This window comes from Xiphophorus hellerii, chromosome 12 (assembly GCF_003331165.1).
Source record: "Xiphophorus hellerii strain 12219 chromosome 12, Xiphophorus_hellerii-4.1, whole genome shotgun sequence".
Taxonomy (NCBI): domain Eukaryota; kingdom Metazoa; phylum Chordata; class Actinopteri; order Cyprinodontiformes; family Poeciliidae; genus Xiphophorus; species Xiphophorus hellerii.
In genome coordinates, this window is record NC_045683.1 from 11,337,307 (window position 1) to 11,364,495 (window position 27,189).

Below are 27,189 nucleotides of genomic sequence, written 5' to 3' on the forward strand. Positions count from 1 at the left end.
AATGTTTCAGTATCTTAATGAGCATACTGAGTAATTATCCTGTAGTGCTCATGTACCAACAGGAGACGCTGACAGCTCGTACATACTGTTTGTACATTTGTGTTTTGTGCGTTCGCCGGCTCACGTGGATGCAGCTACTGAGCCATTTAACACTCACGGACTTCCTGAAAGTAGCGCCAAGGTGTCTGTATAATCTTTGAAATACGCTAGTATTTATACATGTATATTGAAAATCTAAATTAAATATGATAATTGCGTCTTTCTAGCAAAAATGAATGCCGTGAAAGTGGATGAATATTGAGTTAAATATTATGAGCCGTCGCACCTTCCATATATCCCTCCGCTGGTTTTTGTCCCCTTTCAGACTGTTTTGGTCTTTTTGCTGTTAGCAACGGAAAGGACCCGAGCTAGCTGTAAACTCTAATTTGAGATAATCGATTTTTTTTGTTAGGATTTCATATCAAATTGACAAGCGGTGTGACGCTCATGTTATTTTGAAAGATCCACTGAAGCGTGTTGTTTTTAAAAAAAATAGTTTCCCCCCCCTCAGTTTTAATAAGATTTGTAGAGCTTGCTAATTGGGCTAGCAGCTGTTAACCAGCTAGCCTGCTAGTCGCACGTTAGCGAGCTGTCACACAACCACACGCCGCCTCGTTGTCAAGAAGTTTCTGCTCTACAACCGATCGCTTTTAAAGACACCGTCTTTTATGGGATCACCATGTCAATGAAGGCCGGTGGAAATCGAGGCAAGCCCGGCGGGGGCAACGCAGCTGGTGCGGCCGCCTCCGGTGCTGGAGGAAGCGGCGGGGGAAGACAGAATCTGGGCAGGTCTGTGAGTTCCTAAACTTAGCCAAGTAAAAAACGCAGTGAACAGATGTGTTGTGGTCGGCATTTCGTGTTGTGGACACAAATACGTCTAGCAGTGGTAGTTTGAAGAGATGACACTCCCGTTAAGTGGTCCAAAATTAGTACGCGTGTTATGCGGGCCGTGAGACGTTATGCAGCTTCGCTAGCGAGGCCTGCCCTCCTGCCTGCCTGCACGGTCCAGTAATGTTGCAACTTAAGGGCAACATTTCACCGGTGCTTGTCAAATAACACGCCTTTGTCATTTATTATTCAATTAAACAGCCGAAGGGATAAAAATATTAACCACGATTTTTTATATTCGTTTTTTCTTTTTTTTTTTTTTCTCTCTCTTCCCTTTAGTAATGACGGTGTTCGAAGTTGCTAATATCAGTTTACTATATGAGCCTGGTGCCGATTTGGTTGGAGTTAATTAGCCCAGTGTTTGTAATTCCGCACACTTGCGGTGTTGTAGCGGCTGCCCGAGTAGAGGCCAGCTTCCACAACCAGCTGCGTTTATCCCAATTCAGCTGACTCCTACGTTACCGCAACATCACTGCAACGGGATTGACACATAAATGACATAAAGCATGTACTGGGGGAGGAGGGAGGAGCGGGTGGTCATTATGCTGACCGGCTGTCAACCTTGACGTTGCTTTTCGTGGGAAATTAGTGTCCTTGAAGCATGACTTTCTGTCCACGTGTTGTCCTGTGACGAAGCTTACACACAACACATGGATGTTGATATTTTTGTTTTTGTCGTTTTAATTTCTGTGGGCGTTTGTTTTCACCGGTCACTGGGGCCACTACCCATTTATGGCGCAGGCTTGGTTCACTGTAACGCAGGGTTGAGCCAGAGTGAGATGCATTCATACCTAACCTAACCCATCTTTTATTCAAAATCATGTGGCGAATCACCACCATTACTACTACTATACAGGGGTATGTGTACTTTTTTTGTTACGTACAACAAACCAAATGTGACCACCAAAATGTGCATTTTAGAAGAAGAAAGTCCCATTTTTCTCACCAGATAAATTCAGTTTGATCCACATACACATGCCATTTTATTAGGCACACCTTGCTCATATTATGTTGAACCCTTTTTTTTAATGAAAAGATACAACAAGGTGTTGGAATTGTTTCTCAGAAATGATCATAATATGTTTTCATGGCGTTTGCAGTAAATCTGGACACTGACATCTGAATGAATCAGGCAAGGCAGTATTTTTCAAGTCCATTACGGTACAGTTTTGATTAGCCTGTCTGAATCGTAGCTCCAGTTTTTTGTCCTTGACTGACAGGGGAAACACTCGTTGTGGGTCTTATGTTGCTGCTTTAAGGTTTGACATGTTGTGCGTTCAGCGATGCCACTGTTGCCTTTTGATTATCTCAAACCTCCCTGCCCATTCCATGCAACTATCACTTGTGGGATATGTTCTCTTTTTCTTGCTGCTCTCTGTAATTCGGAGCCATGTTTGTGTGTGAAAATCTCAGTAGAAACACTCACACCAGCTCAACCGGCCACTGCATTTAGAAATTCATTAGTTTTCTCATTCTTCCCATTCCGATGTTCTGTTTGAACTCCAGCACATTGTCTGCACTCAAGCTAGACCCCTAAAGACAATTAGTTGCTGTCATTTGTTTGGCTGATTAACTACTTGTGCTAACAAGCAATTCAGCAAGAGTACCTAATGGTAATAATAATTAAAATGATGAGGTGTCTAACCCCATTGAGTTCCACATAGCCAGAAACAAAAGAAAAGAACTGCAGTGGGAACAGGAATGTAATGCAAACTAAAATGGATGAAAGTGAACCAGGACCAAGTGCTAGTGGCTAATTATGATGTTCTGCATTGGATTCTTATGCGAGAATAACATCTAAACCATCTTAAATATTCTGCAGTTAACTGTTTGAAAACCTGTGAGATCTGATAATTAACATGCTCAGTGACCAGGATTAATATTATCAGCTCAAGGTAACGACTTTATTTCTCTGCAATTTATGCTTTCCTATGCTGTCAAAACGTAGAATGTAAAACTTTATTTATACAATACCTGTCAAGATAAAAATCACAATGTTCTTCAGCTAACAAGAGGATGAAAAATACACAAGACAAAATTTAATAAAAGCAGATTAAAAGAAATTAAACTTTTAGCTGGCCTTTTAAAGGAAACCACTGAGTCTGCTGATCGCAGAGGAAGGGCGTTCCAGAGTCTTGGAGTTGCAGAAAAGAAATCTCTGTCTCCTTTAGTTTTCAGTTTTTTATGTGATACAATCACTAGGTCTTGGTTGCAGGACCTCAGGGCCCTTATGGAGGTAAAGTGATGTCATAGCTTATTTTACAGAAAACTGTAAAACAGCTGAAACACTGACTTCTTTTAAATCTCAACTGAAAACCCACCTGTTTAGAATTGTATTTGAAATGTAATCAATTATTGATGTAACTTGACTTAATGATTGATTCTATATTGCATTGTGATTCTGTGTTTGTTATGATGTAAAGCACTTTGAAATGCCTTGCTGCTGAAATGTGCTATACAAATAAAATTTGATTGATTGATTGATTGATTGATAGCTCAGAGTTGTAGATCGGTTCTGTGCAGAGTTTTCAAAGGTTTTCTAATGTTGTGCGTTCAGCGATGCCACTGTTGCCTTTCAATTATCTCAAATTTTAATGCACTATCTCAGGAAGTTTAAATGCACTTGATAATAAACTTGGAGCCAATGAAGTTGGATTAGCAGGAGACACATGACAAAATTTTGAAGACTTAGTCTGGAGCCTAGAAGGAGCATTTTATGCAAACTGCAACCAGTAAAAGGAGGTTTTAGTTAGACATGTGTAAAGTATATTGCAGTAATCCAAACTAGATGACTCAAAAACATGAATTAAGATTTCCATCACAGGACAAGAGGTAGTAGAAGTAAGTTTGGCAATGTTTCTTAAATGGTAGCAACAGGATCGAACCAGAGAGCTGACATGATTTTCAAGTGTAGGATCTGAGGTTATTCTGAGATTTCTTACAGAATATTTAGCTGCATAATCAAGAGATCCAAGGATCAGATTGTTCTGAAGTTTTTTTTTTTTTTTCTGGTGCAAACACGATTACTTCAGTTTTTGTTTTCTTTCATTGAAGAAAACCGCCAGCTACTAAACTTTTTTTTTTTTTTTTTTTTTACCCCTCCAGGGTGTCTTTTGTGGGCTCTAGTGTCCCTTATATGATAGTAGGCTGACAGGAAACGGGGAAGGAGAAGGGGGAAGACATGCGGCAAATGTCGTCGGATCCGGGAGTCGAACCCGCGACGGCCGCGTCGAGGACTCAAGGCCTCCAAATACGGGTCGCGCTGTCCCCTATGCCACCATGGCACGCCCAGCTACTAAGCTTTTAATTGAATCGAAGCATTTTATTAAAATATACACTTTTGGAACTTCATTTGGAAAAAATAAACATACAGCTGAATATCATCTGCATGAAAATGATGGGAGATATCCTTAAAAGATGACAGTATGGGGCCAGCATGTCCCCAACATGTCCACTAAAAGAGGTTGTGAAAGATTTGAGCAGATACAAATTGTCAGAAAGGCAAATAAATATATATATTTTTGCTTCAGCTTTCACTAATTTTCACGCAAGGCAGCCATATTGGAATTTAACATCAGGTTAGAAACCTCTGACTTTCCTACTTGGACCTGTGACTTCATGAGGATTGTCCTGTTAATGTTTCCAACCTGAAAGTTAGAAACTTAAATTTTTGAGGAAAAATAAAATGCACAATTAAACCATATTCTTTAAAATTTTGAACGTTGTTTTATTTGACACAACACAGACAATTGTCAGAAAGCTGGTACTGGGAAAACCTTCATTTCCTGACACGGTATTTGCTAACAGAGGGGAAAGAAATTGAGGACCATTGATATAAACCATCAGCTTTCACCATTTTTGCTTAAATTCTATTTAATTAACTGGAAAATCAAAAATATCTTTGCTCTTGCCTATTGTGAACAGCTGCATAAAATATTGAACTGCTGTCGTCGTTGTAATAATAGTATGTGGATCATTGCACTTGCAAATGACTGCAAGTGCAAACATTAGAGCAAGTGCAAACACACAGCAAACATTAGAACTCTGCTTGGAAATAAAAAATGTTTTGGACTTGCTGTGTCCTCTATGTGCACCTCTGATAAAGATCTTCATGATCGCGGCTTAAGGTGAGAGGTGAGGACAGTGCTGTGATTGAAGAGCCTGGCACACCAAAGCCCTGATGGGCTCTGGATTGGGTTTAGATCAAACCGAGTGGATTGCTTTAGATCAGGGGTGGGCACTCCTGGTCCTCGAGGGCCGGTGTCCTGCAACTTTTAGATGCATCTCTACTTCAACACACCTGAGTCAAATAATGAGGTCGTTAGCAGGACTCTGGAGAACTTGACTGCACTTAGGAGGTGATTCAGCTGTTGGATTCAGGTGTGTTGGACCAGGGAGACATCTAAGAGTTGCAGGACACCGGCCCTCGAGGACCAGGATTGCCCACCCCTGCTTTAGATGAATGAATCTTTTTCACCTTTTCTAACACCATTTTGTTTTCATCCACAGTCGACCTATACAGTGCTGTTTTTTCTTCATTTGTATTATTTTGTAGCTCAATCCAGACAACTGTGTGATTGGAAGAACGTTGCTGTTAATTGAGGGGGATCTGATGTCATATTTTTGTCTTTCAGGGGAAGACACAGTGGCAAAGGCCCTGCAGCAGTAAGTTGGTGCGCTATATCTGTCACAAGTTTACTCTAAAACACTTGCGCTTTATAAATGTTTATCATCAGATGTTGTTTTTCCAATGATTGCGTTTTGGTCAGAAACAGATGTCCAGAAGGTGATTTCTATTCACAATGTTTCTGCTCTTTAGGTTATTTTCAATGGTGTATATGCAAATATGAGGATGGTCCATGTCTTGACTTCAGTGGTAGTAAGTTTTACTTCTTGTCTCTGTCAAATTTAAAGGCTAGCTTTGTAATTCTTGTCTTGATTATTAGTGGATGCCTGAACAGAAGCAGCAAAGGTACAAATGAAAATCTATAGGGCTCATTCTTACTGTAAATGACTAGTGTCAGCAAAACTGCTCTTTTTTTTTTACCACATGCTGTTAGTTGAGAATGTCTACACTGCAGTAAACAACACTTAGAACAGCTTGTACCATAAGGAAGGCAGATCAATCATTTGGCTTCCAGCAGATGGGCTTGTTGAACTTGTTATTTCAAAGAGTACGCTCACATCGGCTCTCTGAGTGAGTAAGTCTTTCATATGGTGACCACTGACCGGCTCATCTGTTCACAGGGGACCAAGTGTGAGCTGAAAGTAAAAAATGGAGCTGTATATGAAGGAGTATTCAAGACATACGGTCCTGAGGTAAGGAAAGCTGATGTCTAATATCTTTTGAAAGATGCTGTGTTATTAGTGGCATCTGATGGTATCTAGATAGGAAATGGGCAGAGAGAGACGAAGGGGCAGCAAAGGTCTGTAGTTCAGGAATTGGACTCCAGATGGTCTAGAACAATGAGGCTGCTGCATTTATATCCATCTATATTCCTTTTTATAATAACTGATTCAGTCACTGTCTCTGTAGCTGGAAAAATGTTTTAAGCTTAGGCAGGACACCATCTTGCCAGCGCTCAAAATCAGCCTCACCCCCTGAGGTGGTTTCCATCTTGTGTTTAAGAACAGAGAGGAATCCGACTCCTCATGCTTTCTTTAAAGGGATAAATCAGTCTGTGGGGAAGTATTTAATATATAATCAACTCTATTGATTTGTTTCACACCATTTGCAAGACTGCACATGTAACTGAAGGTCCTGTATTTATGTTTCCAATATCTCCCACCTTATAAAGCGTAAAATAAAGAGAAAATGATTTTCAGTGCAGAAATACGATAGTGGAAATGTTATGAAATATGCTACCAGGAGCTGTCCAGAAGTCAGTCACTAACGCTCTCCACAAGGAGAAAATGCCACAACAGGTCACTGCTATAGAAGACAGCTGTGTGCAAGGATTAAGTGGAAAGTTGAGTGGAAGGACAAAATGTCTTAGAAAAATTGTGCACAATTAACAGCGGGTAAGGGATTGTGAAGTGAAAGGAGTTTTGGGGAGATTCAGAAGAGCCACCGCACACAGACGTATCAGGACGTTTTTCTACATCTGTGGCATTCAGTTGTATCCAGAAGAGGTGACTGCTGTGATTAAAGCACCCAGAGCTTAATGCAGTATTGTACAGAACATGGGTATATGTTTTAGTCTTGAGACTTTATTGTACTCATGTTGTGTAATATTTCTGAAAATGTTGTTTTGATTAGCTGTGAGCCAGAATAGTTGATTAAAAGACATAAATCAGCAGCTTGAATGCAGAATTGAATTACTGAAATCAATACATTTCTGTATTATTCTAATATAAAGAAATGCACCTCACTTTTTCATTTTTTTTAATTTATTTTTTTGCCTTTTCGGTTGGTGTTATTGCCTTTAACTTTATTTATGATTTGTATTAACCTGCCTGTCTCCTGCAGTGCGACCTGGTGTTGGATGCAGCCCACAGAAAGAGCCCAGAGCCGAGTTTTGGCCCCAGGAAAGAAGATATAGTAGAGAGCATAATTTTTAAGGCTTCCGATGTTGTAGTGGTGACATTCAAAGACGTGGACCCGAATTTCGCCAGAAAAGGTACCAAAGGCTTTTGTGTTGATTGAATTCACACCCATTATTAATCAAGCAGCAGACAATTAGGAGAGCTAATGATATTGTATTTGCCAAATGCTCAAAAAACATAAAACATGTAATTGGCCATCATTGCACATGTGCAGTGGGTTGATTGTTTTCTATCTTCACGGCCCTGAAGTGACTTTGACATGAGTTACATCTTGTGTTTCTGGCCTGCCGTGGCAAACTGATTTGATCTATTGATTTTTCTGAAGGTGGTTCAAGTGCAGGAAGGACACTTAAGGTTGAACGAGTCTGCTTCTTGATGTTTAACAATAAATTCATTAAATGTCTTTAATAAAAAAGCCAATGAACATTATGTTTTAGGGTAAATACTGTTGTCAGGTACAAACAAAAGGAGAAGGAAAAGAACATTTTGATTAAAAGTTTTGATGAAGATCTTGCATGTTGGTCAGGAAACTGTTAGTATTTTCGTTCTTCATTCTGTCTGTCCGTCCATCCTCTGACTCTCTCATTTGTGTGTCTCTTCTTTCCGATGGTCTAGTCTCTTCTGACACAGGTAATAAAGAACTTTAATTTTCTCAGAATTTTTTTTATTTTTACATGAATATACACACTTGGATCAGCATATGGGAGCATAGTTCTGCACGGTTTGGGTACATGCTATTACTAGTTTCTGCTGATCAGGAATCTGATGCATGTCATTTTTTAACACCTTGTGTTGCCTTTAGTTTGGATGTTGCTTTTAGTGGAAAAAGGGCCCCTTCAAGTGACTCATTAGCCACACGCTTGTATTTAGGTTTACTGGTGAGAGGGAGAATGTGTGTGGGATGCTGTAAATAGTGAAAATATTTAATGTAAATAAATAATTTTGCTTTAAAATTTAGTGGCATGTATGTTGTGAATGTTATTGCTAAAGTTGGCACTCTTCTGCAGCACTTTATTTTAAGCTGATAGTGCAGAGCTTAGGTTGAAAACACACAGTGTGATTGCATTGAAAGCAACATATTTCCAACCCATGTTCAGCTCTTTATTTTGTTTCTGATTATTTTTTTATTTGAAGAAATGCAGCCTTGCCTGAATGTGTGATTTGTCTTCAACCTGAAGATCATATAATTAACTACAGTCTAAATCAGGGGTGGGCAATCCTGGTCCTCGAGGGCCGGTGTCCTGCAACTCTTAGATGCGTCTCTGGTCCAACACACTTGAATCCAACAGCTGAATCACCTCCTAAGTGCAGTCAAGTCCTGCTAATGACCTCATTATTTGACTCGGGTGTGTTGAAGTAAAGATGCATCTAAAAGTTGCAGGAGACCGGCCCTCGAGGCCTGGAGTTGCCCACCCCTGGTCTAAATTATCTGCATGTTTCTCGACACTTCACATTCTCCATTTGCAAATTATGATCATTACTTTAAAGAAAGTATTCACACCTCATGACTGTTTTCACATTTTCACAGTGAATTTTATTTAGATTTTATGTGATAGGCCAACAAAAGTAACACACACTGCTGGAAAGTGAAAGGAAAATGGTTTTTACAATCAGGAATCTCTGGAAAGAGGCATTTATTAAGATTCTCTCCATGGATATTTCACTCCATCCTTATTCCCATCAACTCTGACCAGCTTTCTTGTTGATGCTGAAGAAAAGCATCCCCACAGCATGATGCTTTCACTACCATGTTTCACTATGAAGTATGTTCTGGGTGACATGCAGTGCTCTCATCAGCCCGAAGCACTTTCTTCATCCTGTTTGCTGTGTCTCTGATGTGGCTTGTGACCAACTTCTAAGCCCATGAGTCATTTTCATTCCTCTTCACAATGATTCACCACTTTATTTTGTTCTGTCGGATAAACACCCAATAAAATAAATTTAAGTTTGTGGCTTTAGCAAGAAAAAATGTAAAAGTTCAAGAGGCATGAATACTTTTACAAGGTATTGTATATTTGATGCACAATACAATTATATGAGCAATGCATACTGTAGTATAGCCCAAGCCTGTTAGCCCATTGTGTGTACAATATTTGCCTCTAATTTTGCATTCATCGGAAGTTTTTGGATTGTTTTCAAATAATATTGAGTTGAGGGATCAAAGCTTAAGTTATGGGAGTTCAGGTGATCAATATGTTTTATGTGCACAATTTATTTGTCTCTGATTGGAGAATGAGAATATAGGGCCAGACTTGGGCTAACATAAGACTAGCTTTCTTTTCCTTTCAAACATATTTTGTCTTTGAGCTTGCTTGTCTTGAATGTTAGTGGACTGTAATAATAAGGTCAAGCAGTGCTGGTGTACTGAGTTAATTGAATTTTCATTTATGTTATTAATAAGCTAATGTTTTGCTATAATAATGGCCTACACAGAGAGGTAAGACACACTGTTGGGTTGGTTGTGCTGCATTTTTGCAGACTCGGCTCAAGACATTGCTCAGATTCTTTTAAAATAAATTATATGTGTGATTATGAATAAATTAGAATATATTGAAATCTATTTAGTTTCGGTATTTCAGTTTGAAAAGTTAAAGCAGTATTTTATGTAGATTCGTTCCACACAGGGATCTATCTCATGTTTTAAATGTAGAATATAACTAGTAATTGTTTTTAATAAGGAAATCTGGGCTTACTAAAAAGAGTCTGCATGTAGCTGAACTGTATGTGAACTCAACACTTGGTTGGGGCTCCTTTTGCATGAATGAATGAATCAGTGTTGCATGTCATGGAGGCCATCGGCATGTGGTTTGTGAAGCTCAGCTAGCTTTTAGGTGCTCATCTCTCTTTGACAAACACGGATATTCCCTGTCAGGTTCACTTTTTGAATTTAATTACTGTAATAAACATTTTGATGATATTCTAATTTATTTTTACTCCTATGCCCCCGTTTGTGTTGTTGCTGTGAGGGATTATGACTGAGGCGCTAAAGACATGAGCTCTTTCCTTCTTATACAACATGAATGCAGCCATGTGATTGTACACTATCATGAACTTTGCACTCTTTAGGGCTGCTGAGAACAATAAGGAAAACTAGGTAAACCACTCATGTTATTCACCAGAGCTATTGATTTTCTGTAGTAGACTAATTTAGGTGTTCAACATTATGACATATTCATACTGAGATGAACTGCAAATCCAACTTGTATTTCAGAGCTATTTTCGTGTGTGTGTGATATTCCACATGCGTTATTATGTGATCTTTTTTTTAATGTAGACAACTTCACAGATGCAGCAGTGAGCGGTCGAATTAATGGTGAACATAAGGAGAAAGATCTGGAGCCGTGGGACGGAGGAGACACTCACAACTCTGACAGCCTCGAGTCCCTGGACACGGATGTGGTGAGATCAATCACGCAAACGCATCAGACACGTTGATATCAGCTTGTCATAAATGGGGTAGCGTTCTCACAGGAGTGAAAACGGTTGTCCTTTGTTAAAAAGCTTAGATGACGAATTTGCCTCGCTTTCCTACTTTGTCTCTACAATCAGTCAAACGGATGGGACCCAAACGACATGTTCAAGTACAATGAGGAGAAGTATGGAGTGTTGTCTACATATGACAGCAGCCTGTCCACATATACGTAAGCATCATTCTGTTTTTCTTTTTTACTGTCTGTGTTACGTATATTAAAATATCTTAGCATTATCAATATTTATATAAAATAGACTTTTTTCAGCTTTATATCATGTTAAAATGTAATTTCCTCATCAAAAACATACATGGAGTGTTGATTTAGTCATTTTGGCAGCCATTTTGTGGTGGTTATACGCTTGCGCTCACAAAGCGCTGCCTATTTCTACAAAGCTCGAGCTGAGCTTCTGCCTCACAAAGCACTCCTTCCCCGCACCTCCCCCACTCAGCTCCTCCAGACAAGCGGCAGCAGCAATTGGCAAACACCTTGTGGAACTGCGTGTTTGCTAAGTTTATTATGCAAACTACTTCTCAGTTGTAAAACGGCATCATGGATGAACATTTTTCTGAAACACCGTCTACAGCAGTAGACGGTGTTTCAGAAAGAATAGGAGATTCTTAAAGAGACAGGCGTCAAACTGAGAAGCAAAATTTCTTTTACATTATGTTTGATATGTACAGCATTTTCATAACAACTGAAAATGGCACTATGTACCTGGAAAATACATAATACCGCTTGTTTAAACCAATCTTTATGTAATACATCTGCTGGTCATATGTTTATTTTTAAGTTTTGACCCTGAGAATCGAGCTCAGTTTATCATTTTTGTGATTAGACAAGAAACACCTTGTTTAGTGAGTCTTTGTCCTTCTGGACGTCGTTCTGCAGGGTCCCCTTGGAGCGTGACGACTCGGAGGAGTTTCTGAAGAGGGAAGCTCGTGCCGCCCAGCTGGCAGAGGAGATAGAGGCCAGCGCCACATATAAAGCTCGGGTGGCCCTCGAAAACGACGAGCGCACAGAGGAGGAGAAATACACGGCTGTGGTGCGAGGGGAGAGGGAGACTCCCACGCTCAGCAGGTGAAATGAGGTTACACACATCAAGAACTTAAAGGCTGGATACTTTTGCTGTCTTCTGTTAACTGTAGTTAGCAGCTATTAGTTTGCACCAAACTCGGGTGACGTTCTGTGTTGTTCACTAAGGAAACACAGTGAACAACACAGAATATGGGATATAAATATTGATGAATATTTATATCCCACAAATATTCATCAATATATTTGATGTATATTTTAATGATGGAGCTTAACAAAATTTAATGTTTGTTGCTGTTTCATAACTGATTACTGTGTGAACTGCCTAGTTGCTGAAATGTGTTACACAAATAAACTTGACTTTTAGGAGACAGAAAATTCCAAGATTATTATAGTGTTGAACTGATCCTCATTTTGTGTTTGTGTGTCTATTTAGAGAGAACAAGTACATTCCTCCGGGTCAGAGGAACAGGGAAGCAATGTCATGGGGTGCAGGACGGCAGAATTCACCTCGACTGGGTCAGAGCTCAGCAGGAGCCTCAGCTTCTCGACCAGGACCTCATGACTACAGTCCCAACACTGGCCCGGACCAGAGGGTGGTGAACGGAGGTATGTTAACCAATCAGTGACAGATTACTCAGAGTACTTGAGTACAGAGTTACTTGATTTTAAGTCATCAAGCAACCTTGTCAAGCAACTTAATTCTGATGTAGCAGTAGGAGCCAGGGCAGCAGGATTACAGCTCTAAAATGAACCTATTACATTAGAAATGAGTTCAAATGAACTCAACTTTTGGGAGTACAGCCAATCAGCAGCAAGTAAAATGAATTTCCCTCCTGGATTGGCTGCTTTGCAAACGTCCGCCAATAGCGTGTCAAATAGCAATGTGTATTTTAAGTTCCCTAGCTGCAGTTTATATATATATATATATATATATATATATACAGTACAGACCAAAAGTTTGGACACACCTTCTAATTCAATGGGTTTTCTTTATTTTCATGACTATTTATAAGGCAAGAAATCCCACTTATTAACCTGACAGGGCACACCTATGAAGTGAAACCATTTCAGGTGACTACCTCTTGAAGCTCATCAAGAAAATGCAGAGTGTGTGCAAAGCAGTAATCACAGCAAAAGGTTGCTACTTTGAAGAAACTACAATATAAGGGGTATTTTCAGTTGTTTTACACTTTTTTGTTTAGTGCATATTTCTACATGTGTTATTCATAGTTTTGATGCCTTCAGTGTGAATCTACAATGTCAATAGTCATGAAAATAAAGGAAACTCGTTGAATTAAAAGGTGTGTCCAAACTTTTGGTCTGTACTGTATATATATAGATACATAAAAAGACAGGATAGCTGAGTTTTCAGCAAACAATCTGGAGTTGCGTTCCACAGAGAAATCTACAAATACTAAAACCAAATAGGCTGGTGTCCAATTTAAATCATATATATAGAGCAAAGAAATAGAAACAGTATTTTTGCCAGTTTTCACTGGAGGAAACTTTCCAGGAACCAGGGTTGTTTTCTGGGGTGATTAGCCTTTTTCATAGAACATTTCCATCATAAAAATGAGCCACCTCTGAGCTCCGCCTGGACATTAATAATTCACAACGAATGTACTCCAGTTGTAATTAGCCCACATTGTCCTCTTGATGCTCCAACATGATGATGGGATATTTGGGATCTTAGTTACTCTCCTCTAAATGCATTAGATGCTTTGCACTTTAATAATAAAAATGAACCTTTTATAACATTGAAAGTTGCTGTGATGATAAACTCTTATGATAGTTTGCAGGTCTAACGGTGATTATCTGATATTAAGTAGTTTTGCCCTCTGAGTCGAGGAAAAAATTAGAGAAAAAACTCAGAGTGCTTTTTGAAATGCTGCCAGGACTTTAAGCCAGTAACTGACTCCTCTTTTACTAGCACATGATGAAATGTCACATTGACCTGACCAAGATTTAATTTAGTTTTTTCAGATTAAATTTTTGCATGTTTTTTGTTTGTGTAGAAAGAGTGAAAATTTCCCCTTTCATCTTGTGAACTGAATGTCTGGCATATTTTATTTGTTCTCTCAGTTAAAAATTATTTTCTGCTTTTTATTATTTGCTCCTGTTTAAATCAAACTTCCTGTTTTGCTGCTATGTTTATTAACTCCTCTCCTTCCTGTTGCTGCTGCACATTTGTGTTTTCTCCTACTCTTTGTTATCCTTGATCATTTGTCCTTGCCTTTTTTAGGTTCATCCCATTGGCCCTCACCCTGTCCGTCTCCCTCTTCTCGTCCCCCCTCTCGTTACCAGTCTGGCCCCTCCTACTTGCCTCCCCGGGCAACCACGCCCACCAGGCCACCCTCCAGGCCCCCCTCTCGGCCTTCCAGACCTCCTTCTCATTCATCTCACCCCTCCTATCCCTCCTCTCCATCCTCCTTTTCTCAACATGGCCCCACGTCACCAGCCTCCACTCTGCCCAAACGCATGTCCTCAGAAGGTATCCCCATAGGTTGAGCCCACCTGGGCAAAGGCATGAGATGGAGATTGAGGGGCCGACCTTGGCGTTGAATTGAATTTGAATTGTAAAAGTTGTAAAAACATTTCCTAAAGGTTAACAAAAAAAAATCCTTCCATGGATAAATTTGCCCAGGTGTTTTGTGGAATAGAAACATCTGGAAATTGCTTCTTCTGATTTGGGGTCTGACCTTAAACGGCCATTTTAATGGCAAGAATTTGGTTGTGACTCCTTATCAGTGTGTGAGGCAATTTCACCTCGGCATGTGGGTGCATCAAGGTCTGTGTGTGTGTGTGTGTGCTGTTTTTTCTGCGTCTCTGTTGTTTTAACCTCATAAAGAGAACATGTGAGTGAGGCACCAAGTTTTCACAACAACCTGAGTACGTCTGTTTCAAAGTTATTAGCTTAAATATGGCTCTGCAGTATCTGTCCAAAACCAAGCAAGTCCTCCGTCATTTTAGCAATCTGAGCTCTGACTGTGGCACGTTTCAGGTCCTCATCCCTCTAGTTTTTCTTCTTTCTGTGATTCAGTGTTGAGTTATTCTGGTTCACTTGGCAAGATGAAACTCTTTAATTTGCTTGGTAACGCTGGAAAAAACAAAAACAACTTATGATGCTGAAAAACACCTGCTCTGAGAGAACGGTGCTGCTCTAAAGTATTCATACCCACTGAACTGGTTGTGTTACAATGGCAAACTTAATTGTTGATATGCATACATTTGCACAGCTTTGTTCACATCTTCTTATCCATAGATATGTTTGGTTTCCATTGAATTAAATGAAGTTCTCTTTTCTTCCTTCCTCTGCTCCTTTCCACTGATTTATTTTCTCATCTCCCACTTCACTTATTTGGGCTTTGAAAGGCTTGATGTGGTGTTTTTGTCACATGAAACTTTGTTCTTTACTAACACGCATGTCCTTGTTGTTTGATGTGATATTTACATCTGGGTTCACATTGACACAGATGAGTTTGTATTTAACGCCTGTTTGACGTTTTTCGGGACCTTTGTTCACAGGTCCTCCGAGGATGTCTCCTAAATCCCAGCGAACGCCTCGTGCTCACAGAGTGCCGCCGTCGCGGATCAGCTCGGTCTCCACCGCAGTGGACTTGGGTTCCCACAATCCACCTGGAGACGTTTCGGCAACGCCTCCAGCCAGGAGTAACTCCTCTGGAGGAACCTGGTCTTCAGTGGTCAGTGGAGGTAGAGTGTTTTTCTTTACTTGTAGAGATTGTTTGGACATCCTGATTCTAAGGTTGTTGCGTTATCCTTATGCTTGGAGTAATTTTATGTATTGTTTTTTTTTTTCTGTCCTCAGCTCACAGACCTAGATCCCCGCGACAGAACAATGTGGGCCGCGCCTCCCCCGGCTCTTCCTCACTCTCCTCGCCCCAGACAGGAATGGCTCCTATAGAAACTGTTACGACGGTGACGTCAGCTTCCTCTCCTACTGCTGCTAGCCCCGCCCCCAACATGGTTGCCTCTCCATCAGGGGATGGTGAGATTAAATGTTTAAAGACAAAGTTTGAAACATTTAATTCAAAGTTGAGAGCATAATTACAGCTGGAAGCAACCAGCAACTTTGACCAACTTCTCATTTGCTTTAAAATGAGTTCATATAGGGTTTGTTGGCAGGGCCGGGTTTAGAAGGATTAGGGCCCCTGGGCTGGAGCCAGGTTTGGTGTGTGCGCAATTTTTAACTATTTAATTACAGAACATTAGTAGATAGGTCTGAATTGGTTAGTTTAAAATGTATGTTGGACAAAAAAACATTTTTGTTTTAAATTAATGCAAATCCAACAATATTAAAAAACCACAGCTGAAATGAGCCTATGAGTTCAAAATGAGGTGCAGTTTTTGTAAAACATGCATTCGGTAAAAAAAATAAATAAAGAGCCGCCTCCTAACTTTGGGTGCCTGGTCACTGCTCGTGTAGGCCCGTTTTAAAATCTGGCTCAGGCTGTTGGCGTAAAGGGTTGATAACAGATGCACACCACACTTTTCAGATTATTATTTTTTAGTGTGAGAAAAGTTCAACAAGTGTAAATATTTGGACAAACTTTCTCCCCTGTGTTTTTTAATCTTTATAGGTAAAGAATGTCGTGTCCAGGAGACGAGACAGTCATCTCCCTCAGCAAATAATGAGAACATTAAGTCTTTGGATAACTCCCCTAGCGTCTCAAGACCAGTCTGTAAAGGTACTTTATTGTTATTAGGCATGTGTTTCATAGATGTTTTTATACATTGAAAGAAATTTATTTTCTGATGATTGACATAACCTGACTCCATGTCTCTGCAGGACCTCCTTCTATGGCCCCCGATCACCGAAAACAAATAGATAATTTAAAGAAATTTAGTGTAGATTTTAGAGTAAGTATCCTTGTTAAACTCAACAAAAACTCAACTGGTCGCTTAACCAGATTGCATAATGAAAATCTATTGCACCTGTTTCAGTTGCAGTCCAGTTCCAGTCCAGACCCTGCCTTTGACCAGATGACCAAGCCAGTCAGAGACTCATCAGACAAGCCTAAAGATCTTTCCCTGGACAAGGCCGCCGCAGCGGGTCGAGACGGCGCAGAGGACGGCGCCGCAGGGCTGACTGCTGGCGGCTCCGGAGCCGCACCTGCGTCATCTGCCAGTAAACCCGGCAGCCCTGCAGCGCCGTCTCCATCTTCCTTAGAGCAGAAGAGAGGAGGGCAGGATGTGACATCACAAGGAGTTCAGACGACCGCCATGTCCACTCTGAGTGGACCCAAACATGAAGAGAAGGAGGAGAAGAAGGAGGCGGTACAAGAGTGAGTGGACCGGATCGATTAACTGAATTAATTGTGATGAATCGATTATTGAAACGATTATCAACTGATTTAGTAATCGATTAATTGTTACAGACTCAAAAAGGACATTCAAATCAGAAATTAAATCAGAAATGTACAAAAATAGATACATTTTGTACTTAAGATGAAAAACCTTCATAGTCTGTAAATATCTTTTAACCAGAACTTCTGAAGTGGTGTAGTTTTAGCTTCACCTGGCTCAAATTCTTTTAAAAAAAATATCCTATTAAGCACTTTTTGCTATCCAAATATTAATCAATTTAATTGTTTCATTTTTTATCATTTCTAACACTGAACACCCTACTGCTGTCAATTAAACTGAAAACTGTTCAGCAGACAAGATGTTTCCATTAAGTTTGATGTATTTTTACTATGCAGAAGAAAACAAACATTTTTGACCTGACCTATCCTTCAACAATTTGTTTTTCTGCAGTCAAGTAAGAAAATCAACCCTGAACCCAAATGCTAACGAATTCAAACCCAGGTTTAATACACAGGTCAGTATGTCTGGATGTAGCAAAGTCACCCAGCGAGTCCAGAAAAAGCATCACAAACTGATTTCGTTCTTCATCTTTTCTTTTTCTTCAGCCTAAGCCAGCCAACACCCCGACGCCTCCTCGGCCTCAGGGTCAGCCCAGCCCCTCCATCGTGGTTCAGCAGCCGCCGGCGGTCTACGGCTGCTTCCCTCAGATGTATCCGCTGACACCAGTCAGCCCCGGCGTTCAGGTGAGATGCACGCCTGCATGCTAGAACTGTTGGATCTGCTTTCATTAACAATAAATAAAAGTTACCTTAAGAGTTGTCAACAGGTGCAGGTCATTTCGCTCTTTAGCCATATCTACTCTGACAACTAACAACTCAGTTACTTCCTTTGTTTTACTCACATCCTGCTGTAATAAAATGAGATTATATGACTTCAGTAAATAATATATACCAGCAGAGGATCATTTTTCAAAATCTGTCATATTTTATAGGAGTGAACTAATTCAAATGGAGATCAGAACCACAGTAAATGGTAATACAGCATTGTGCACATTTTTAAATTGATTTTGTGAAACAGAATTTAATCATATGTGAGATTTTAGCATTTTTATTGCAGCTTGTCTTGAATCTTAATTCCACTAGAAAATTTGTTAGTTTGCCACCGTTTTAGTTCATTGTTCTGAAGCTGGGAGGAGTAAAATGGGAGTATTTAAGTACAAGCTGACCGGAGGGGAAAATTGTAGAAATAAATCACAGATTAATAAGAGGATTTACAGATTTAACATAAATTTAAAAAAACAAACTCCCCTTTGAAGTTTGTGCGCCTGTGAATCATCGCTGACACACACAGATAAGTTTTGATGTTAACTTCAGGTACAAAAATGGTCAGAAACGTGTAAAAAATTTTTTTTTTGCAATTTTGTAATTTATTTGTACAAATAGTGTAAAATAAGTGTAGGGGTTCTTAAAACACTTTTAAGTGTTTGTTATATGTAATGTTATCTATTCTGTGTTGCTTTAAGAAAAACTTGGTGATCCAACATCAGACGAGTGCAAACAATAACAACTAAAGAGTGGTTCTTTTTCCCTTCTCTCCCCCTCCTCTTCCTCCTTCTCCTCTCTCTCGCTCCATTAGAAAAGCATAATATGGAAGGTTTGTGAATTTTTCTAAGATTTCTACTTTTTTCAACCCTTGTTTTTGTTTATTTTATTTAAGCCCAATCTGTACTTAAATAGTTTTGCTTGCTTGTTGAATTATGCCATCAGATGTTGGTTTGCCAACTTCTTATTGCAATTCCTTTGAGCCGCCATCACAGATGGACCTTTAACATCATTCTGTTTCTGTTGGTTTATTCTGTTAACAAACCCAAAACAAGAAGGTTCTCAAGCTTCTTTTTTTGCTGCTCTGCACCTTACGACAGGAATGCATGGTGTATATTGTTTAGAAATAATAGCGTATAGGCTAGCATAACTGACACAGTTTTATAATAGAAAATGCATGCGACCCAAGGTAAGAGAGATGCATTTTTAAATGTTGAGGGGATATTTCCAAACAGGAAAATGGGTTTTACAAAACCTTTACATTTTAATTCAAAAAATAATTTATTTAGATTAACTTTCTATTTTACATTTGCTAAACAACATTAAGTATAAACTTTTTTTTCCTTCTCCAATCGCCTCCCTCCTTCCAGTCTCCAGCTGTGTACCAGGTCCAAATGCCTCACATGGCAGTGAGCCAGTCGAAACCTTACAGACCAGGTAAAGGTGAGAATAATCCCTGCTTTTTTCGCTGTTCCCTTTATTTTCTAACCACTTCCTGCTCTTACAAATTCGTTGTATAATGCAAGTGTCAGTCTGTTTGCTCCATTAATTTGTGTCTCCAGCCAACATTATCTAAACATTATAAAATGAGCATTTTCCGCTTTTTAAATAACAGATTTTTTTCCTAATACATTGAAACGGTTGAGCAACTTCTGACATTTTTACTTCAGTTATTAGTATATTTTTGTTTATACCGGATTAATTAAGGTTATTTTTTCTTGGGTATTTCTAAAATGTTTCCTCATAATTCTGAAAGCATTAACAGTAAAATCCTAAAATAGGAAATTAGGATGTTTTCACGCCTGGTAGTCCGGTGGACTCGGGGACCAAAATTTCAACATTTGTTATATTTTCATCTGGTGCAGTTTGCTTTCTCACTTCTCTGTGTCAAACTAATTGAAAAATCTGTTCACCTCCTTCACCAAAACTAATGAGGGAAATGACGCAAAAAGAAGACATGAGTGCAACTTCCTTCTTCACAAAATGTAAACAAAAATGGAGTGGTGTCAGATTTTAGTGGTTGTAGGATTTCTCTTTTGTCTTTGTCAAAAGACCACAAGAAATTTCTCTCTCTAGCTTTATATTTGCATGTTTGTTTTGGCTGTATTTACCCAGAATGCCCTGCTCTGTAGTCTGCTTGCTGCCTTTGTAACTCCAGTCTGCTTGGCATTCACATATTCATTCTAACCGCACCAGAGTTCACTTCAGCCGAACCGAGACTGAAGGTTTTTAGGCTGACCAGAATTCACTTTTTGTTCCGTGTGTCAGAGTTTGATTGCACGTTCACGCCTCCCCAAACGAACTAGAGTTTTATTAAAACGAACTAAACAAGACTGGTCGACACTATGCTGATGACACTATAGTTTAGTAGTATTGATCTACTAAACTATGATCAATAAAAACATTTATTTTATTTTTTTAACTTGACTTGATTTATAGGTCAATAATCTTTGTCTCCCTATAATCTACCAACATGAATTGTTAGTACCCAACATGCCCCAGCAGAGGTCTGACCAGCACCACCCGCCCGGAACGCCCACCATGATGCACCCGGCAACCGCAGCAGGACCGCCTATCGTAGCACCGAACCCCGCGTACTCAGCGCAGTACTTCACCTGCAGCCCGCAGCAGTTCACCAGCCAGCCGCTCGTTCAGCAGATGACACACTACCAGTCACAGGTGCAGACTCGCCCACCAAGCAGCTTTTAGAGGAGGGTCTTTTCAGGGTCAGAACCGGGTCATTCATCACCGCTAACACTCATCCTCCAGGCGCAGCACGTGTTCAGTCCAGTCATGCAGAGCACCGCCAGGATGATGGGCCCTCCTACGCACGGTCAGCCCAGCCTTGTCTCTTCTTCTACTACGCAGTACCCAGAGCAGACACACACTATGTATGGTGAGTAGCAGCTGTCAGTCTTGATATGAGCTCACTGGTAAGTAGGTATGGGCTGAAACAAAATTATGACCTATACCTGGGGTAAAAATGTCACAGTGTTATGATTACAATTCTAAAATATGTAGTGTTAAAGCAACATCAATCTAGGAGGCAGATATCAGAATGAAGATACAAGTTTATTAAAGCAATTGCAATTGGAGAAAGGTCATTTAACACACAGTGGTCATCAACACACATGAGTGTCAAAAGAGTCTCTCTGGCTCCGTCGCCTCAGTAGCCTCCTCTTATACAGACTCAAACACGTAGCCAATGGAGAGATCATTAACCACACAAAGAAAGGAAAAAAGCAATAAGTACAGACAGTTTCTTCTTGACAATGGGGCATAGGTGACACACAGGTCATCTGATGGCAACATCTGCAGTCTCGAAGCGTTGACACCTTAACCACAAACACTTCTGCATATAACACTTTTATTGACCTTTTGTTGTACGCGGTTTACTTGCAGAATCAACAGTTTATTCTTAGATAGTTAAGTGAGAAAAAAAAACTATCTATTGTCCTTTTGTTCAACTCACAAGTCTTGCATCCGTGCAGCTCAGAGGCCCCAATTAACGGTGGCTGCTGAGTGAGCTAAATTGTGGTCAGGAAGTTTCCTGTTAAAACAAGTCTCCAGAGAACAGACAACTAGTCACCCTTAAACCGCAGTCGGTGTCAGAAACTGTGACCTTTTAACACATCTAACATATAATAAAATGAAATAAAGAATAAATGAGTAATAAGATTAAATGAGTAATAAGATGAGTAAAACAATCAATAGTAAGGTACTCAATAAACATAAATAATAAAAGTAATCAATAGAAGTAAAAAGTAATTGATAATAAAAGTATTCAAAAGTATTCAAAACCTTTATGGAATAATAGTCATTAATAATTTACTTCAACAGTAGTTTTGCATTTTCTTTATCATGCTTTGATGTGAATGCACTGGCGATATTTTTGGGCTGATCTTCACCCTTTGACATGACCTAAATTATGGGCGTCTTCAGTCAGAAGCTTCCTCAAATTCAATGTAACACTGACCGCTACAGGAAATCTTTCCTGCCAACAGCCATTATTATCTACAATAACTCTTTGAAGAATTTGAATCAACATGAGATATGACAGAATTTTGACCCGTTTCTGCTCTAACAGAACAATTATGATTAACGTGAATTTAACCTTAACCTCTCCATAATCTCTATAGACTGTCAACTTTAATTGTTGTTGGAAGTTGTTTTCAGATCACAAGCTATACTAATAGGACAACTGTGTTTCCACTGCTTTAATCAGGTTGTTCTCTGCGACGACAGGCCTCTTTTTATTGACCTAATATATTACGTTGGGAGTTTCTATTGGGTTTCAGATTCTGAGTCGGTGTTGACAAAAAGAAGACTAAATATATATACATTGTTTGCATGCAGAAAAACGTCAGGATTCACAAGTACGTACAAGTTTATATGAAAAGCACGTTCAGCTGAAGAGTTCCTCACAGACGCAGGTGGAGACACTCGGTATTTCCACCTTTCACTTGAAATAAATCAAATACACTATCCAAATCCAAAACACTCATGCAGACAAATTGTGACTAGCCTCATGCTGATACTAGTTTCTCTAATTCTAGATACTAATGGCAGCATTTTAATTTCATAAACTTCACCTTAAATTTAGTGACGTGTCGTCTCCTCTGGCTGCCGCCGTCCGTAAGCACGATTTGCATGTCGGGTAACATTCTTCCTCCATGTTGTCTTCTGTATTCTTACGGTAGCTGATGTATTCCCAGATAGAAGGGAGGTGGGGAGTTTAGGGGACTTGCTTGAATTTTCATAGCTAGTAGATATGCAGAAGTCGTGATGCTGCAGCTGCATGGGAATGTTGGGATTTGACCTGCACTTTATCTCTAACCAGACATTAAAAACTCTTATTCTGCAACACCGGTATGATGGAAAACTTTAGTGGTTTTGAAACTTGTCTTAATACCATTCCCTCGTGTTAAGCCGGTCATTGCTTTTAAATTGTTTTGTAATTTGTCTTAAACTTCTGCATATGTTTTAATTGTTTTACTTTTGTGCAACCAGGCCGTTGTGTGTTGCAGATTTCTGCCCATGTCCCTCTTGGAACTAAAATCTAGATCTCAATGGGGTTTTACCTGGTTAAATAAAGGAAATAATAAAAATAAAATAATTAATGTTCTGTTTTGTTGCACTGAGAGGCAACAGGAAGTTTTGATTCTGTTCTCTTGCTGCCTCAGTGTCTCCAGGGCCGATGCCTCAGCAGTACCCTCACCCCAGTGCCACCCTGCACCCTCACCCGCAGCACCCGCAGCCCTCTGCCACCCCTACAGGCCAACCCCAGCAGGGCGGCCCTCCACAGCACGGGGGCCCGCCGAGCCACCCTGCAGCCAGCCCGGTCCAGCATCCTCAGCACCAGCAGGCAGCAGCAGGTGATCGTCTCTCCTAACGAGCAGCTGAGTCGGTTTACACTGTGTTCACACCGCTGATGTGTTTCTCAGCAGCGGCAGCAGCGCAGGCCCTGCATCTGTCCAACGCGCCGCCCCAGCAGCAGATCTACTCAGCCTTGGCCCAGACGCCCCCCTCCATGACGCCCAACCCTCAGTCCCCCCAGGCGTCGTTCCCCTCCGCCCAGCAGACCGTCTACATCCACCCTCCGGTGCAGCATGGCTACAACCCCAACCACATGGCCCACGTGCAGCAGGTGGGTCGAAGGGGCGACCCGGGTCAAAACCGGGTCAGAACCGGCAGCTTTTCAAGCTTTGGGTGGATTTAGTGCTGATACTGCAGGAAACCTTAATGAAGGATGTTTTTGATGTTTCTCTAACAAACTAACAAATGTTTCTCCCTCATGGATCAACTGGTTGCCTCCTTTAGTTGTCACTTCACTTTTCCTGTCGTTTTTCCTCTTCTCCTTTTCTGTATCCCATCTTTCTTCCTTTTCTGCCTCTGTCTCTCTTTTTCTTTTGCTATTTTTTATTTCTCTTTCTCACCCTCTTTCTTTCTCACTATTTTTTCTCCTCTTTCTTTGTCCTTTTCTTTCTTTTGCTCTTGCTCACTTTTCTTTTCTTGCTCTCTCTTTTTCTGTTTATTTCTTTTCCTCTCTCTTGCTCTCTTTTTCTTTCAGCTGAGTGTTTGTTCCCTCGAGGCTTTGAGCTGGCTGTTATAAAAACCCAGGTGACATTGTGCAGCAATAGTTGCTTCATTCTGCTTTCTGTTAGCTGTAATTAAATAGTTTTTCGTCGACCAATCATGTATTTCCTATTGATTGTGGTCGCCTCTCTGCTTCCAGAAGGCAGCAGCTCTAATCGCTGCCGTCCTGAAGCTTGAGCTGTCAGTCCCCTCATTGTCCTCTCTCTCTCGCTCCCTCTCTCTCTTCACCCCAGGCCCATATGCAGTCCGGTATTGTGCCATCTCACCATCCAGCCCCCACCCACGCTCCAATGATGCTGATGGCCACACAGGGTCCCCCAGGGGGGCCCCAGCCACAGATGCCCCAGGCGGCCCTGAACCCCATCCCGGTGTCCTCTACTACACATTTCTCCTACTTGGCGCATGCACAAGGTAAACTCATCAACCTGCTAACAGGCTTGATGTTTCCTCTACAATGTCAGCAGCGTCTGCCTTCCTGCAGGTTTGTGCAGATTTTAACTAATGTCAGATGTTTTTATCGTCGTTTTTTGGCATCTTCTCAAAATGGTGGCCTGGATGGTTGTGATGAAGCTGCCAGGATGACGAATGAAACCTGTTTTTTAAATTCTTGGAGTTCCTCCAGATTCCTCCTTCAGATTTGTTTCAGAAACACTTTTTCTTTCAGATAATCTCTAAGGATTATCTGAACTCATTAGAGAGTTCAGATAATCAGAAACGCTCTAGTGGAAAGAGCGATGGGCCAGTAAAGCAACCTGATCTGCTTTCATGAATTTCCACGACCGTTATAAATCATGTGGTGCAGCTCTGTGTTGCACAGTAAAATCCTACAATTGCTTTTTAGCTTAGGTGACTTGAAGTATTCAGATTTATTAGGATTCTGGATGATAGACCAATAAGTAAGCTTGATTGTGAAACAAACATGTTCTTTTCATTTTTCTTTTTACTGTGATACTTAAAATAAAATAGATTACAAATGTCTATTTCAATAAATGCTTTTTATACTTCAAAACTTAAGACTAAAAGTGAAGAATGATTGATTAGAAATTAGTTAGTTTTTGCTTTATTTTCAGTTATGCAAAGTAGATTAAAAATATGGACATCCACTTATACACAAATATATGCAGTAATGTGCATATACGTAGTAAAAACAAGACATTGTCTGAGTCATCAAAATCATGTTTTATATAATGATACTATTTAGACATAAACAAGAATACACTTAGCTTGAAAATGTGAAATGTTTCATTTCTTATGTTTGTACACCCCAATTTTGTTTTCAATACTTCAAACGTGAGACTAAAATTGTCGATTGTAAAAAACTTAAGTTTGTTTTTTTTTTCTAACTAACATTTTCTCTTTTACATATTTATTTTAAAAACTCCTAAGTACAGGACAATTTTTTTTTATACGTTTACTCAATCAATCGTCAGAGTGATTGATTACTCGATTACTAACATAATTGTTTACAACAAATCTCAAAAGGCCTCTCACGGAACACTGTTGCTGCATGGTTTTCATGTGTTGGAATGGCCTAGTCAAAGTTCAGACCATGTGATAATGAGTTGTTCAAGACTTGAAAATTGATGATCAGATTCTTTCATTCAGCTTGACAGTATGCTCTACCTTATGTTGGTTCATCACTAACTGTAAACATTCCCATGGGTGTAAATACTTTTTCTAATCTCTGTAACGAGTCGGCCGTGGTTCTGAAAGGTGGAGGATTGTACTACCAGGCTTAATTGGGTCATTGTTTCTGTCCCTGTCTCCATCCCTGACTCCATCTTTGTGTGTCGTCCCTGCAGTGCAGCCTCATCATCAGCAGCAGCTGTAGATAGAGGGCGCCGGCGAGCCGAGGGACCGCTCTGCTTCATGCTTCTCAACCAGAACCTCCATAACAAGGCAGAACGAGAGATTTCCCTCCCTCCCTCATTCCCTCCCTCCCTCCCTCCCTCCTCTTCCTCCATCCGACATGCTTCACATCAGCGTTTCTCTCCTCCCCCCCTCCCAGTCAGACTAGGCAATAAGTGAATGTTAACAGGTTGATGCAGTGTTTTAATGAGAGGTTTAACGGACAAGACGTCTCCTGTTCGGACCCTGATCCTGCGTAGTATGAGGGGTCGACTGAAGGAGTTAGAGAGAGCGTTGCTAGGAACTGGAACCGGTATTCTGTCTGCACCTTGTTATGGAAAAGAAATCTTCCAACTTCTAGACAGTATTAATATTACTGTTTGTTGCTGCTGCTGCTGCTAAGTGCTGCATTTGTTTCCAGACTACAAGACAAGTTTCTAACCAAACTAAAAACCGGAAAAACGACCAGAAACGTCCTGTGAGAGGAATAAAATAATAATAATAAAGCAGCCAAGAGGACAGGAGAATTGTTATTTATAAAACAATAACGGCTGAGGTGATCAGATCCCACTTCTCACCTGACCCTTATGTAACTTTTAAGTTAAAACTTTTACTTTGTAGATAATATAAATAATTAAAAAATGAGCAAAAAAACTTAAAAACAATAAAAAAGTTTTAAAAACTGGATGGTGTCTCTGTGGTTTACTCTTTATTCGGATGGTTGTTGCTTTGTTGTTTTACTGTTTCTGAACACTTATTAAAGTTTATAAAAATATTAAACCTCAGTTTAAAGGCGCATCTCATAGTAATTACAATCAATTTAAATGTATAATATTCATCACATACAGAACAATATATTTTAAGCCTGCATTTCTAAAACTAATTAGTAAAGTATCGGTATTGGTATTTCATTTGCAGAATCGGTAGAATTGAGTTTCTTCTGTCTTGGTCTTTTAAATCATCACAAAAGGATGGATAAAAACTCATTCAAAATGATCTACAAGCAAAACAGGAATTTCGTTTTCAAAACGGAAGAGGCTGAAATGTGTCATGCTCTCATTTACATTCGTAATGGGATGCCTGATAAAAGAGCTGTGTGATGCAACAAACAAAGAAAG

At 40.0% G+C, this 27,189-nt stretch overlaps 1 protein-coding gene across 10 annotated transcripts; it reads left to right on the forward strand.

The window, feature by feature from the left end:
* The first annotated feature begins 359 nt into the window (after positions 1 to 359).
* Positions 360 to 26,216, forward strand: atxn2 (ataxin 2). 10 transcript variants are annotated; one of them, XM_032578470.1, is made up of 26 exons: positions 360 to 828; positions 5,562 to 5,592; positions 5,747 to 5,806; positions 6,175 to 6,246; positions 7,397 to 7,547; positions 8,089 to 8,103; positions 10,748 to 10,872; positions 11,023 to 11,114; positions 11,835 to 12,023; positions 12,415 to 12,587; positions 14,224 to 14,472; positions 15,507 to 15,692; positions 15,808 to 15,987; positions 16,580 to 16,687; positions 16,789 to 16,859; positions 16,944 to 17,284; positions 17,757 to 17,820; positions 17,912 to 18,049; positions 18,942 to 18,959; positions 19,498 to 19,570; positions 20,613 to 20,806; positions 20,897 to 21,023; positions 23,311 to 23,502; positions 23,575 to 23,774; positions 24,457 to 24,634; positions 26,026 to 26,216. In XM_032578470.1, the coding sequence occupies exons 1-26, from the start codon at positions 719 to 721 to the stop codon at positions 26,052 to 26,054; spliced, it is 3,366 nt and encodes a 1,121-aa protein (XP_032434361.1). In that variant the 5' UTR covers positions 360 to 718; the 3' UTR covers positions 26,055 to 26,216. The 10 variants fall into 10 exon arrangements, with proteins under 10 accessions (XP_032434361.1, XP_032434369.1, XP_032434368.1 ...); XM_032578469.1 differs by having other exon boundaries at positions 361 to 828; positions 23,572 to 23,774; XM_032578471.1 differs by having other exon boundaries at positions 361 to 828; positions 19,498 to 19,564; positions 23,572 to 23,774.
* Positions 26,217 to 27,189: the final 973 nt, after the last annotated feature.